The sequence below is a fragment of the Diceros bicornis genome, chromosome 21, assembly GCF_020826845.1.
Source record: "Diceros bicornis minor isolate mBicDic1 chromosome 21, mDicBic1.mat.cur, whole genome shotgun sequence".
NCBI classification, from domain to species: domain Eukaryota; kingdom Metazoa; phylum Chordata; class Mammalia; order Perissodactyla; family Rhinocerotidae; genus Diceros; species Diceros bicornis.
The window spans coordinates 14066927-14083622 of record NC_080760.1 but is presented as its reverse complement, the minus strand read 5'-3'; the positions used below and the strand labels follow the sequence as shown (position 1 = coordinate 14083622).

At 38.4% G+C, this 16696-nt stretch overlaps 1 protein-coding gene across 2 annotated transcripts in view; it reads right to left on the bottom strand.

Annotated features, from left to right (window-relative positions):
• INTS8 (integrator complex subunit 8) overlaps window positions 1-16696 on the bottom strand; it is a 52492-nt gene that overhangs the window by 21027 nt on the left and 14769 nt on the right. For both annotated transcript variants that reach the window (XM_058564635.1, XM_058564636.1), the window contains 6 exons: window positions 13932-14002; window positions 13166-13341; window positions 11551-11684; window positions 9480-9590; window positions 5831-6032; window positions 518-639 (listed from right to left, as the gene is read on the bottom strand). In XM_058564635.1, the coding sequence (XP_058420618.1) occupies window positions 518-639; window positions 5831-6032; window positions 9480-9590; window positions 11551-11684; window positions 13166-13341; window positions 13932-14002 (816 nt within the window). The remainder of the gene's footprint in view (window positions 1-517; window positions 640-5830; window positions 6033-9479; window positions 9591-11550; window positions 11685-13165; window positions 13342-13931; window positions 14003-16696) is intronic.

Here is a 16696-nt window from a genome sequence, read left to right as displayed (position 1 = left end):
CACTGAATGAATTCTTTCATATCGGTATAATCACTAATAACAAATATGTACAATAATAAGAATCAGGCACATCAAAATCAGGGGAGTAAACAGGCTCTAAAGAAGGAGAAGCTGCTCACACAGACAACAGGTGGACGTGCACTCGATGGCTCCACTGGTTCACGCTCAGGTATACTGTGCATTCCAGAGCTTAAAACTAGAGTTTGATTATATCAATCAAAGCAAGAAAAGCTGACTGACCTCTCACCAACTTAGGATTACACCAAAATGTTGTCTCTGTTAACTAAACTCTTGCTTGCATTCTCACGAACCATAGGGTATTAGAAACAAATATTAGGGAGGGTAAACTAAGTGCCTGAATTATCAAAAACTATACTTTTAACTACAAACCAATAAGCATTTGTCCAATCTTACACTGTATCACAGAAATTGGACAAGTTCCCTAAGCAGTACAGATCTAAAGAAACAGGTACAATAATTCCATCCTAATAATCCTTTTACATTAAACATGAGTTACCTTTACATAGGGATTACTCTGAAGCAGAAATGCAGGAACTTGCAGTGTAAGGTATTCATTTTCTCTCCAGTTTAACATAAAAGCAACACACTCCTCAGCAATAACTTGACGAAGAGGAATATCTAAAAGACAAAGAAGAAAATAGTTGGAATTACCATCATAACATTAAAATAATATAACATTCAAATACAAATAAAATTAGAAAGAACAAAGCAAATATTTGCTCAGATTTCAGTTGAACGAATTAAACACAATAGTTACAGATGAAGAAAATATAAAAATACTAACATTTTAGGGGCCGGCCCTGTTGCTTAGCGGTTAAGTGCGCACGCTCCACTAATGGCGGCCCGGGTTCGGATCCCAGGCGCGCACCGACGCACCGCTTGTCCGGCCACGCTGAGGCTGCGTCCCACATGCACATCCTTCTAGTTGCAGTAACTATGACATACAACTATCTACTGGGGCTTTGGGGAAAAAAAGGAGGAGGATTGGCAGTAGATGTTAGCTCAGGGCCGGTCTTCCTCAGCAAAAAGAGGAAGATTGGCATGGATATTAGCTCAGGGCTGATCTTCCTCACAAAAACAACAAAAAAAAACCTAACATTTTATACTTTTCTCTAGCAAGTTTAAGGTTTCCCAACAATAGACTGCCATGGGCCCCACTACTAAGCAACAAAATTATCTACTAAGAACCCTTTAGATGCCCAACACTCAACTGTGGAAGTCTAGGAGTTGGTACCTGTCCTCTAGAAATTTATACTTCAAATGAGCAGAGAATAAACACACTAACAAAACAAGTACAAAATGGTATGGTATAAACTTTTAGCACATTTAGGGCACAGAAACAAGTAAACCATATAATAAAACTGTAACAAATCTGACAACATATCATTTTAAGTCATTTTTTCTGATTAAAATGTAATAAATACTCAAAAGAGACAAGTCATTCACTCTTTCAAAAAATATTTACTATATGAGAAACAATTTTAAATAAAAAAGTAATGAGAAAAAAATCATTCAGAATTGTTTTGAACATTATTTCACTTGAAATAATTATTAAATATACATTAATACTAAATATGTTGTGAATTTTTGGAGCTCAAAGAATATAATATTCAGGTTTTAACGTACTTCAGCAAAAAGAAAAAGAAATCCCAATGAATGTTAAATAAAAATGTTAAGACTCAAAAAGAGAGAGCTATTGGGCCAGCCCTGTGGCGTAGTGGTGAAGTTTGCGCACTCCGCTGGCGGAGGCCTGGGTTCCGATCCCGGGCGCACACCGATGCAACCGCTTGTCAAGCCATGCTGTGGCCGCGTCCCATATAAAGCAGAGGAAGATAGGCATGGATGTTAGCTCAGGGCTGATCTTCCTCACAAAAAGAAAAAAAAAGGGGAGGGGAGAGCTATTAAACTTCTTGAGGACCTATACTTTTCAGTCTTTCTAAAAGGACTGTGCTTCCGGCTATTTGTTTGTATCTCACCTTATTCCAAAAAAGGATAGATGACAAAAAGGCATAAGAATATAAAAATACATATTTACATCATCTTCTTAAAGAAGAAATGAAGACAGAAGTGAAATTAGTATCCCAAACACATGCACATCGAGTGCTACACATTTTGCCAAAGGAAGACCACACTGCATTTGACTCCAAGGCTTCCTTTATTCACCCGGCACCCTTAGTAATACGGTAATGGTTCTTAAAGACGAATCAGAATCTAGGGAGTGAAGTACTGATATAGCCTAAGAGGCAGTGATTTGGAGATTAAACTTCCCTTTAAGTACCTGCAATACAATTATTCATCAGCGTAGAGTCATATGCTGTAACAGGCAGCCAAAGTAGGCCTAACTAACACTTAATTTTGTTGAAATCCAAGGAACATTAAAAAGGACACACGTTGGCCCCGTGGCTTAGCAGTTAAGTGCACAGGCTCTGCTACTCGTGGCCCGGGTTCGGATCCCGGGCACACACCGACGCACCGCTTCTCCGGCCATGCTGAGGCCGCGTCCTACATACAGCAACTAGAACGATGTGCAACTATGACATACAACTATCTACTGGGGCTTTGGGGAAAAAAAGGAGGAGGACTGGCAATGGATAGCTCAGGGCCGGTCTTCCTCAGCAAAAAGAGGAGGATTGGCATGGATGTTAGCTCAAGGCTGATCTTCCTCACACACAAAAAAAAGGACACATCTCTATTGAGATTAAAAGGAAGCTACCTTTTAATACAAGGGTATTAAAACTTCAGGGAATCTCTTCCAAAGACGTGATCGGTTTTAGACTCTGTAGCCCTTATTTCTATCGTAACTGAAAGGTTGACTCTGTCATAAGTTAAGGTAAAGCCAGGTCAACTCACGTAAAAGACAGCTTCTCTAAAGTCTGTGTTCTATAGAGGACACGCATCTAACTTTTTCAAAATTGGCCCAATATCACCAGGGAACAACGCTGTTCCTTAAAAAAGGAGGGAGAAGATGGTGTCAGATGACACCTTTTTACACTCCCCCCCACCCAATCCTGACCCATGGAGAGACCATCCTACCAAGTCTGACTCTCACGTGGCACTGAGTGCAGAGCTGTAAGAGCATTGGAGCCAGTGTCTCTGCTGAACTCAGGTAACTTAGTCCGTAACTGAGGCTCAAAGACAAAGACAAGGAACTGTACCCGTGGGAACTGTTTCCTTGTTCCTCCTAATGATATATTACATTCCTTCCTTCTCATTTTATTTATTTTTTTAAAGTTCATTTCTTTTTATTTTCATAATATTAAAATGTGCATTTTTGTGTGTATGTGTGAGGAAGATTGGCCCTGAGCTAACATCTGTGCCCACCTTCCTCTATTTTGTATGTGGGATGCCACCACAGCATGGCTGCATGATTGGCACATAGGTCCACGCCCAGGATCTGAACCCATGAACTCTGGGCCACCAAAGCAGAGCGTGTGAACTCAACCACCACGCCACCGAGCCAGCCCCTTCCTTCTCATTTTAAACATTATTCATAGCACAACCTATGGAACAAGTAGCTGAACACTCAATAAACTAGGAATTTACACAAATTATGTGCAGAGCTATGAATCTTAGCCCAAAAATAAAGAAGAAAATGAAAAAAGTGATGTGTACTCCAAACTTCTTAAATGCCAAAAGCGTAGTACAAATAGACTATAATTATTTAAAGGCATTTCCAGCTGTTTAAAGAGTAAGAGCACAGACTTAAGTTGGACCGATACATTCAAAACAGTTCTCCTACTGTGTGACTTTGGCCAAATTCCTTAACCTCTCTGTACCTCAGTTTCTTGCTTTACAAAATGGGGATAATTAAATAAGTAGCTACGGCACAGAGCTGCTGTGAGGACTAAATGAGTCATGCACCTAAAGCTCTTAGAACAACGTCTGACATGTAGTTAGCACTCAATAAATGTCAGGATTTTTAAATTCTTTTTGCTTCTAATTTTAGAGAAACCATGTAGGCAAAACCAACCTTTCACCTTTAAAAAGAAAACACATAGAGGCGGGCCCCATGGCCTAGTGGTTAAGTTCGGCGTACTCTGCTTCGGCAGCCCGGGTTCGGTTCCCAGGCACGGACCTACACCACTCGCCGGCAGTCATGCTGTGGCAGCGACCCACATACAAAACAGAGGAAGAACGGCACAGATGCTAGCTCAGGGAGAATCTTCCTCAAGCAAAAAGAGGAAGATTGGCAAAAAAGAAAACATACACAGTGGCTTACGTCAGTCAACAGCTAGTGCCAGCATATTATCAGATCAATTCTTCTTACGATACTTAAGGGCACTGATGCGTTCAAGCTCCAAGGTATTCTATCTATAGAGTGCTAAAAAGCTGTAATTCCTGCTAGAAACTGGAATGCAGCAATTAAATTAACTGAAAAGACTCCAGAGGGCCAGCAGCCATTTCTGTTTTGGCACATTATTAGCACCTTCCTTTACACTTCAATTTTACTGTTTACAGCATTAAATGTGTAATGACTTAATTGTTCAAATATGCTATTATTAAAATGTAAAATTAAGAAACTGCTTTAACTAAGCAAGATTTATATATAACATAATTTATATAATAAGCCTTTTTTCATAATAACACATTTACATTTAGAATTGGACACACAAGGTCTGTTCCTAAAGTGACTACAAGTGAGTTCCTGACCACTTGCAATCATTTTGAGAGCTTTCTATTATGGTAATAAGGAAATATTCAACCTATACCTTCAAGGACATTTTGTTTCTTTCCATAGAGTATATTATACTTGAACAGTATATAGTTGAACAGTGTCCCCTCAAAATTCATGTCCACTTGAAACCTCAGAATGTGACTTTACTTGGAAATAGGGTCTTTGCAGATGTCCTTAGTTAAGATGAGGTCATACTGAATTAAGGCAGACCCTAAATCCACACACACACACACACACACACACACCCACCCCACCCCAGAATACCATGTAAAGAAAGAGGCAGAGAAGGAAGTGACGCAGCTACAAGCTAAAGAATGCCAAAGATTGCTAGGAGCCAACCTGAAGCTAGGAAAAGGCAAGGAAGGATTCCTCCCTAGCGCCTTCAGAGGGAGCATGGCCCTGAAGGCACCTTGATTTCAGACAGCTAGACTCCAGAACTGAGAGAGAATAAATTTCTGTTGTTTTAAATCACCTGGTTTGGGGCCGGCCCCGTGGCTTAGCAGTTAAGTGCTCACGCCCCACTGCTGGCAGCCCGGGTTCAGATCCCGGGCACGCACCCACGCACTTCAGATCCTGGGCACGCACCCACGCACCGCTTCTCTGGCCATGCTGAGGCCACGTCCCACATACAACAACTAGAAGGATGTGCAGCTATGACATACAACTATCTACTGGGGCTTTGGGGGAAAAATAAACTAAAAAAAAAAAAAATTATAAATCACCTGGTTTGTAGTACTTTGTTATGGCAATCCTAGAAAATGAATAGTTTCCCACATTTTTCCCAATGTTCTCAAGTGAACTGCACATCTGAACGGTTTTAGGAGAGAACTTTTTTTTCTTCTTTGGTGAGGAAGATTGGACCTGGGCTGTGCCCATCTTCTTCTACTTTATACGTGGGTTGGCTGCCACAGCATGGCTTGATAAGCAGTGCGCAGGTCCGCGCCTGGGATCTGAACCTGTGAACCCTGGGCTGCCAAAGTGAAGTGTGTGAACTTAACCACTACGCCACTGGGCTGGCCCCTGAAATAACTTTTTTACAGATGATAAAATGTCAAGTAAATGTTCTTTTAGATTTTCCCCCAGAATTATTTGAGTACTCTATTTCTGAAATCTGGCTTTGTGAAACAGTCTTACCGGGAAGCCTCATTTCCAGATATCCCCGCACCCTACTAATAAGATCAGAAGGAGGTCTCTCTCCTGACTGCCCTGTTCCAGCTTCATGTGTATGAATATCCAAAAGCAGCATCTCATTCAGCATGACCTGACGAAGTTTTGGTGAGAACTCGGTTACCAATTCCAAACACGCAGCAAACAGCTGTTTAGCATGAGGAAAGTCCTATAAAAAGAAACAACAGAACAGCCTGGATCACCTTTCCTCTGGAGTCAAAAAATATGTCTTTATGAGTACAGAGCAAACAGGAGGATTAATTTAAATGGTTAACACTGGTCATCTCGGGAAGTGAGGCTAGATTATCTTTTTCTTTATCATCTCTGTATTGTTGATTCCAATAAATACTTAATTTTTTGGTAATTTTTAAAAAACATCCAGTAAACAATCAATCAATATAAAATACATGCTATATTACTAAACGAGTTTTACATAAATTATAAAATAACAAGTTGTTACATAAATTACACATATTACATAACATATTATACATATATTAAGTGTAAAATTCTGACAAGCACCCTTCTCCACCTAACATATTCAGAATTAGACCTTACACTCTTCAACAAGGTTCCACATTCTAAAATCTTTGCACACAACCCTATTCGTCCACATGACTGGCTAATAAATCAGCTACAGTCAAAGCCCCTTCCTCACATCTCCTCCTAATTTTTCCCGAGTAGTCTTCACTCAATCTCTCTCTCTCCTCGTCTCCTTCACTCCTGCAGTCCAGCTTCTACCCACCATCTTGATGAAGAAATGTCTTCCACTCAAAAAGACCTTCTAATTACCCAATCTACTGAACACTTTTTGGTTATCTTACTGACTGAGGGGCTGCATCCCAGGGCTGTCCATTCCCTTTTTCTTGACATTCTCTAGGCCCTTGGCTATTATGACTCCACATACATCTGGTCCTCATACCCATCATGAGCCTCTTTCTTAGACCCAATGTTGCATCCCTAAGGCTCTATATATTCTCCCTGATTGATCTTTGATGACTCCCAATTCTGTATCTTCAGCCCAAACCACTCCCCAAGCTTCAGGCTCATGTTTCCAATCTCAGGCTCAAATTACACATGTAAAAATGAACTCATAATCTACCCTCCAAAAATGTTTTTCTGCACGTTCACTTGCTGGCACCCCCATCTGTTCTCTGACACCCAATGCAAAATCTGAGCATCACCCTCAATTGTTTTCTCCCTCTTGCCTTCCACAGCAAGTCAGTTAGCAATCAATTCTAGATTTTAATTCCTAAATATTTCTCTAATATGTTCTCTTCTAACCTTTCTAACACTTGCGCCACTTGGTAGCTGTGTGACCTTGAACAATTTAATAGCTCTGAGTCTCTGACTTCTCACCTATAAAACCGAGAAAATACCTTCCACATAATTTTTCTGTGAAGCATAAACATATATGAAAATTGCAGAATAGTCTCTATGCCCAATAAATGTTAGTTATTTTAGGGGTGGAAAAAAAAATGCTGCCAACAACACACCCCCTTGTCATAAACTTCTCAACAGCTCACAATTGTCTAAAGCTGTGTTGTCCAATATGGTAGCCACCAGCTACTTGTGGCTATTGAACATGTGAACTGTGACCAGTCCAAACTGGGAGATGCTCTAAGTGTAAGATACTTACTGGATTTTGAGTGAAAACAGCGCGCGCACACACACAAAAGCAAAATATCTCAATAATTTTTATACTGATTACATGTTGAAATGATAGTTTACATATAGTGGGTTAAAATATACTATTAAAGTCAATTTCACTTTTTCTGTACTTCCCAAAATGTGGCTAGAGAAAATTATAAATCACACGTGGTTTGCACAGCATTTCCACTGGGCAGTGTTGGTCTAGAACAGCCGTCCTCGAACTTGAGCATGCATCAGAACTATCTGGAAGTCTTATTAAAACAGACTGCTGGGCCCCACTCCCAGTTTCTGATTCAGTACATCTAGGGTGTGGGCCAACAATTTGCATTTCTAACAAGTTCCCAAATGTCGCTAATGCTGCTGGTGTGGGACCATACTTTGAGAACCACTGGTTTAGAGCACTGTCTTCAAAAGATTCTTTGCTCACTTCCCTCTTAAAACAGTTTTACATAAGTATTCACTTCCCTACATAAATTTTTAAGTTCAGAAGTATAATTTTTTTTTATCAAAAGTTTAAGGAGATGCTGAAGTATAAATACTGACTTTTTGAATAATGAATTCAATTTTGTTTCTATTTTAAAACATACATGCATTTAGAGATAAATCTAACAAAATACATGTAAGACTTGTATGCTGAAAATTACAAAACATTGATGAGATAAATTAAGAGACACAAATAAAGAGATACACTATCGGGCCGGCCCCGTGGCTTAGCGGTTAAGTGTGCGCGCTCCGCTGCTGGCGGCCCGGGTTCGGATCCCGGGCGCGCACCGACGCACCGCTTCTCCGGCCATGCTGAGGCCGCGTCCCACATGCAGCAACTAGAAGGATGTGCAACCATGACATACAACTATCTACTGGGGCTTTGGGGGAAAAATAAATAAATTAAAAAATAAAAAATAAATAAAAAAAGAGATACAGTAAGTTCAGGGATTGAAAGACTCAATATTAAGATATCAATTCTCCCCCAAATTGATTTATAGATAGATAGCAATCTGAACCAAAATCCCAGCAGGCTTTCTTATAGACATTGAAAAGCTGATTCTAAAATTTATATGAAAAAGCAAAGAACCTAAAATAGCCAAAATGATTTTGAAGTACAACAAAACTAGAGGACTTAGCATTTGGTTTCAAAACTTACTATAAAGCTACAGTATGGCTTCCCCTCTCCTTTTAAAATAAACTGGAAAAGGACAATTGTGAAAAGAGAATGGAATGGGAATGGAGAAACAACACGACATGACAACATGACAACTGTAAGGGTATTTTCAGACAGATCAATTTTAGGAAAGAGTACAAAGAGAAGTTGAACAGCTGAGAACTGCTCCCCTTAAAACTATGACATCCACATTTTGGACTTCTAGCAAGACTGCTGGTCTAGAAAAACCAACCACCTTAACAAAGCTCACAGGGCCTTCACAGGTTGGGTCTCACCTCCCATCCTGCCTCATCATCTGCTTCACCTCATGTAACAAACGACACTCCAACGTGAGCATACTGCTTCCAGCACCCTCGTGTACCATCCCATTTCTTACCTTTGGGCTTTTATGATATCACCCCCTTTACCTAGCTAACTTACTTAAACCTCCGGTTTAGTTCAGGACTTCTCCCTTCTAAATGCTATCTTTAACCTTCCTATAGAGTTTACGGTACTATTAGCTGTGCAATTACGCTACTGGAACACAATCTTTACTAACTGAATCCTAAAGGATACAAATAGCTTTTCATGTTCTCTAGATTTTTAAAAAGGAATAGAGCAGTATCCATATGTCCAAGGCCATTTTGGAATAGTTATTATAGTAATGGAAAAAGCACAAACCAAAACACCTTTTCAAATATCCTTTTGGGCCTATGATTACAATTTTAAAATCAAGAAAATGTAACAGATTCTGATTCCTGGCTTTCACGCTAAAATTAGTAGATTATACTCTTAACTAGTAGTTAATGCACACTTTTTACTCACCTTAACAGTACTGCAATGTAAACCTTTGGCCATGAGAATGTAAACCAAATCTCTTGTTAAATTGTCTTTAATTCCCAGGATAACACCACTATAGACAGAAGGTACTTCCCACTAGAAGAAATTAAAATACATAAATACACACACACAGAGAAAGCCGACTCTAGCTAAGAATCTTTCAATAATCTTCAATCACATTAAAAAATCATTGAAAGGTCATTTTTAAAGAGAAAGGAAAATGACAGCCAAAATGAAATGCTAAGCAAAATGAACATTCACTATAATTAACCAGTAATAAATAATTAAATGGATTGGAACTTTCTGAAAGATGGTCTATAGAAAAAAAGAAAGAAAAAAAAACCCTAGGAGTTTTATATATATTAACTCATGTGATCCTCAGTATAGTAGTATGAAGTAGATACTATTATTCCCATTTTACAGATGAGAAAACTGAGGCACACAGACATTAAATAACTTGCCCAAGATTATATAGTTAGTAAGAATGGAGCTGGGATTCAAACTCAGTTTCAGAACTCCCTCTCAACTATTATGCTATACTTCCTCATGAATAGAAATGAACACTAATAACAATATCAATACTAAGGAAGCCCAACTAATGTTCAGAGCAATTTTTCATTTCACTGCACTTGCATGTTCAAATCCCATAAAATATACATGAATTTCCGGTTAACTTTTTACTACATTTTCAGTAAAGGAGGAGTATGCAGTTAGTTAGAAGCACTGCCATATTACTTTAATTTCTTCAGTATCTGTGGGCTATTTCCTTTGTATCTCTAGCTACATTCCACTGAAATGGTGTTTTAAAAGCTATTTTCAGGGCCGGCCTGGTGGTGTACTGGTTGAGTTCATGGGCTCTGCTTCGGCAGCCCAGGGTTCGCAGGTGTGGATCCCAGGCACAGACCTACACACCGTTCATCAAGCCACGCTGTGGAAGCGTCCCACATACAAAATTGAGGAAGACTGGTATGGATGTTAGCTCAGGGCCAATCTTACTTACCAAAAACCCCTCTTTTCATTTGTAATTTCCATGCAGGAAAGCTTTAAACACATAACCTCAGAAATAGGTAAATAACATTAGCTTAGCATTTTTAAAAGACTATCTAAAGCCAAAAATGTCCTGCAAAGAAGTTTCAATGAATGGGTTTCAAGCTGTAGGCTTTACACTTCAAGAGGGTATTAAAAAACAAAAATAGGGGCCGGCCTGGTGGCGCATCGGTTAAGGGCGCGCGCTCCGCTGCGGCAGCCCGGAGTTCGCAGGTTCACATCCTGGGAGGGCACCAATGCACCGCTTGTCAGGCCATGCTGTGGCGGTGTCCCATACAAAGTGGAGGAAGATGGGCACGGATGTTAGCCCAGGGCGAGTCTCCCTCAGCAAAAAGAGGAGGACTGGCAACAGATGTTAGCTCAGGGCTGATCTTCCTCACACACACAAAAAAAACAAAAATAAAAATATTCCATAAGCACATAGCAGGTATTAGCTACAGACTGCATAGATAATATGCCTTATACATATATTTACAGCTATGTTTAATATGTACATAGATTCTATGACAATAAATGGAATGTAAACTTATTCTTAGAAGTTAGTGATTTTGTTTTGAGGAAGATTGGCCCTGCACTAACATCTGTTGCCATTCTTCCTCTTTTTTCCCTTCTCTCCCCAAAGCGCCAGTACACAGTTGTCTATCATAGTTGTAGAACTGTAGCTCTCCTACATGGGACGCTGCCTCAGCATGGCTTGATAAGCAGTGAGTAGGTCCGTGCCCAGGATCCAAACCGGCGAACCCCGGGCGGCCAAAACAGAATGCGCCAACTTAACTGCTACACCACCGGGCTGGCCCCTAGAAGTTACTGATTTAATAGAAAATTTTTTTGACATTTTGTATTTTCTCTGTCAGTGAATGTTCAAAGTGCAATTACTTTCATATGAAGGTCCTAAAACTGCTAAAAAAACAGTCCTTATTCTCAAAAAGGTCAGGGAACAACTCTTCTATTAAATTACATCAGAAACAAGGGCAATTTTCTTATCTGTTCTTGACAGGAGGTTTCTTACCTTATTAGACACTGTCCAGAACTGGCGCTCTGAAGTCATACCATGTAATTCAATCAAAATCTGTCGAATCCTCCAGGGATCCACTGACAGTATCAATTGATGCTCCAACTGGCCAATGTTGACACTTGCTGAGGCTAAGAAAGGAAGAAGGGATTTCTATTTCAATAATGATTTAATTCACAGGTGTACACAATCTTATAAATATGAAAATAATTTATTAAGAATAAATTGTATATGTTTATAAATATGTTAAAAGCAGCTTTCATCTTGAGAACTGATTCAACATTAACAATGAATGATGTATTAACTTCATCCTCATACAGAAAACCTAACACAATTTGTATTATATCTGCATTTAATAAATAAATAATGAAAATATAAACAAAGATAAAAATCAATAACTGGTTCATGGAAAGAACTATGTGGAACATATGGAAAAACTGAACTTATACAGTCTCCTAGTCTTGAACATAATGTATTAACAAAAGCATGTATGAAATGTTAATTTTGAGTAATAAACATTAAAAATATGTATTTTTTGAAGGGAGAGGATAAAGTAGGTATTGCCGGACCGGCCCCGTGGCTTAGTGGTTAAGTGCACGCGCTCCGCTACTGGCGGCCCAGGTTTGGATCCCGGGTGTGCACCGACGCACCGCTTCTCTGGCCATGCTGAGGTCACGTCCCACATACAGCAACTAGAAGGATGTGCAGCTATGACATACAACTATCTACTGGGGCTTTGGGGGGAGAAAAAAGGAGGAGGATTGGCAATAGATGTTAGCTCAGAGCCAGTCTTCCTCAGCAAAAAGAGGAGGATTAGCACGGATGTTAGCTCAGGGCTGATCTTTCTCACAAAAAAAATTAAAAAAATAAGAGTAAGTATTGCCTTCCCAGAGAACTAAGAAACGATGATTAAAATCCCTAATCACAAGTCAGCTTTCAGATACAGTTTTCAAATAATGCACTTCCAGCATTTTATGTGTCTATGTCACTCTTTTCCTTTACAACTGGACAGTCAACCAGCTTAAATCTAGTGAAGTTCAAAGCAGCTAAAATTTTGCTTTTTTGTTAAACCAACTGAATTCTTTGTCTCATCTATACTAAGTTTTGAAGCTCATGTTTCTTATTAATGAGCACTGTATTTTCTACTTACATAGTAAGAGCAAAAAGGGATGAAAAACATCAAATAAATACGGCAAAAATGGCAATGTTGCCAAAGCTGAATGTTTAGCCAGCAGACAATATCACAGTGACAGAGGCTGAAACGCATGAAAGCCTGTCTCTTTTTTCTGTTCTCAGGATTCCTGACCACTCCCCTCCCTGCCTCTTATTTTTTACCTTCAAGAACATAGCAGCAAAGTTACCTTGGTCTACTTCCCAAGCTAAAATCTTTTATGTATCTAGGCCTAAATCTCCATTAACCATAGACTTAGACGAGGCCCAGCACTTAACTGCTTGACAAAAATATGACTATGGAAGACAAGTAAATTTCTATTAATTACTAGCATAAGTATAAACTAAAACAAATAAAGGGTATCATCAAATAGACTGAGGAGCAAATATAACAGAGGGGCAAAATGTGCCAACATTTTAGCCAGCAGACTAGAGAGCTAACCTGGGATATCATAAAATGAAGTCACAGGTTTAATGCACAGATTTACTCTAGGGGATCTCTTCCTCATCTGATCAACAAGTAGCTTTCGTTCTTCATCTTTCAACAATGTAATGAAAAGCTCATGTGAAGAAATCATGAAAACATACTGCAGATCTTCCAACCCCAGGCACACATTCCTAGATCAGTAAGAAATATTACAAAACAAAAAAGTGTATAATTTAGTTTAAGGTAAATAATCATATTAACCAATTTTTATTAATAAACCATTTAAAAAGCCACCATTTCATAAACTGCAAAACAGGAGTTTGAAATAGATTTAAAAATTTCTCTTTGGTTCTTATTTAAAATTGTGATATCAATCCCACAATATACAAAAAGAATAACTGAGGGCCGGCCCCGTGGCTTAGCAGTTAAGTGCTCGCACTCCGCTGCTGGCGGCCCAGGTTTGGATCCTGGGCGTGCACCGACGCACCGCTTCTCCGGCCATGCTGAGGCCGCGTCCCACATACAGCAACTAGAAGAATGTGCAGCTATGACATACAACTATCTACTGGGGCTTTGGGGGGAAAATAAATAAATAAATCTTCAAAAAGAATAACTGATATGATCCTAAGTTTTGTGTGGCTGCACAAATCTAAACTTAAACATAACTGCTCTCAAATACCAGTTACTGCCTAGTTATAAAATATGCATGACAAACCCAAAAAGTAATAAAAGATATTTTTCTCACAGGACTAAGTTCAAAGTTAAAAAAAAAGGCACTTACTTTAGAAAAGCAGCCATGTTTCCTTTCAAAGAATCTGAAGCTTTTTCTAAATTGATTGATCTTGAACATACCTAAGAATATGAGTAATTTTTATCCGAATGGGGTACTTTAAAAAATATATACTACCATTTGAAAAGTTTAGATTTAAAAACAACCGAATTTTCCTTTTTCCACATACATCAATCACAGATTTGCTTAAATAACTTAAGAGATGAGACCAAAGAATAAGAAGCCATTACGGGGAATGGAATGTCACCATTTCAATAACTGCAGGTATTTGTACATACATAGCAAGGAATAACCTATTTAGAATACTGAAGACTTCTCCCAGAATTTATAAAGCATGTTGTCAAATTATACAGTGTGATAAACTTTAAGAATCAGTAGCTCCTGTTAGAAAAGTGAGAGAAGATTCACCTTAGATAGTTGAAAAGAATGATCAATAATAACTAAAGTATATAGAACCAATGGTTAAGGACGTAATCAAGGTTTAAACAATAAACAATGAAAATAATAACAGAAACTAGTTATGGACATATTATTTATCTACAAATAATATTCTCATATTATTTATTCTGAGTCATTCGTTAGGATTCCTTCCTATATATTACTTATAAGAAGCCAAAATAAAACATAATTAGTATAAAAGTCCCTAACCTCAAGAAATTGTCAAATAATCTCTAATATGTTGACGCAAAAGAATAATTTATAGTAGCATTAGTCACAGCAGCCAAAAAGTGAAAACAATCCTAAAGTCCATTAACTGAAGAATAGGCACACAAAAGAGACACTGAATAGTATACCCATTTGATGAAATATTATTCAGCCATAAAAAGGAATGAAGTACTAATACATGCTGCTACATGGATGAATCTTGAAAATATTAAGTGAAAGAAGCCAGTTACTAAGACCACATCTTTGATGATTTCATTTATATGAAATGTCCAGAATAGGCAAATCTATAGACAAAAAGTAGATTAGAGTTGCCTGGGGTTGAAGGGATTAAGGGAAAATGGGGGCTGACTGCTAACAGACAAGAAGGTCTGCCGCAGGGGGATTGGGGGAATGAAAATGTTCTAAAATTGATTGCGATGATGGTTGCAACAACTTATGAACATACTAAAAACCTAAAAATCACTGAATTGTACACTTCAAGTTAGTAAATTGTATGGTATGTGAATTATATCTCAATGAAGCTCTTATTAAAAGAAAAAAAAGAATAACAGTATTTTAAAATTGCCATGCTCAGAAACAGAATTTTAAAAGTACTATGCTCAGAGAAACAGATTACCCTATCAGTATATATCACATCCGAGCACCTTGGAGTATGTACAATATATTTACATTATAATAATTTTGCTTCACTGTACAAATAAATATTAAGTTTGCTGCCATACGTCAGATCTTATCATGATAAGTAATTGTTGAGTGTTCTTCCATAATAAATTATTTATTCAAATAGAGACGCATCATACATGTGCCATGCAACAACTTACGAAATATGTGTTAACTTCTGATAAGCAACATAATAGATATGTTGTGTAAATTCACCTCATTTTTTTAAAAATTAAAAACATGAAATAGGGGACATCTGTATAGATGATGCTATAAACACTGAAAAAATAAAAAACTTTAATATTAACAAACTTAAAAAATATCCAGGGGCCGGCCCGGTGGCTCAAGCAGTTGGGTGTGCGCACTCCGCTGCTGTGGCCTGGGGTTCGCCGGTTCAGATCCCAGGCACATGCCAACGCACTGCTTGGCAAGCCATGCTGTGGCAGCGTCCCATATAAAGTAGAGGAAGATGGGCGTGGATGTTAGCCCAGGGCCAATCTTCCTCAGCAAAAAAGAGGAGGATTAGCAACAGATGCTAGCTCAGGGCTAATCTTCCTCACCAAAAAAAAGAGACCGACAACCCAACAGAAAAATGAGGCATACCACTTGGAACAGGTACCTCAAAAGACAAATCTATATGAGCAAAAAATAAATGAAAAGCTGTCAAATTTCTCAGTAATAAGGGAAATAGAAATTAAAACCTCAGTAAGATACCATTATACAACCACCTGACAGGCAAATCTGATAATACCATGAGTTGGCAAGGACGTCGACCAATGAGAACTCTCAGGCATGCTGGTGGCATAAACACTTTGATACTATAAAGTAGTATTGCAGATACACCTTCTCTGGGTATATAACATAGACAAATGGTACATGTGTGCACCAGTATATATGTACAAGTATGTTCCAAGCAGCATAATAGCCAAAAACTGTAAACAATGCAAATGTCCCTCATCATAAGAATGGATAAATAAATTGTGACAGTCACATAATGTTATAACACCTACACATCAATGGAAAAAAAAACTATGCAATAACTTGAAAAGATCTCACAAATATGTTCAGTGAAAGAAAATGAAGAATATATTTTGTATGATTTCATTTACATGAAGTTCAAAACAGGCAAATTAAAGAATACTCTTTAATGGTGCATACAAAGGTGATACAACTATAAAGAAAAGCAAGGAAGTGATTATTGCAAAACACAGGACAGCAGTTTCCTCAAGGGGAGGCAGAGAGGATTTGATAAAGAGGACAAGAGGGACTTCTAGAGTGTTTGCAACGTTGTTTTTGGAACGAAGTGGTATTAACTGTGCTTTACATACTTCTCTCAATGTCTATTGCATTAAGACTGTTCAAGAAAGAGGTAGAAAGATCCACTAGAAACACATATTCTAGAGCTCACATGAGAGGCTAGAGGTAGGATT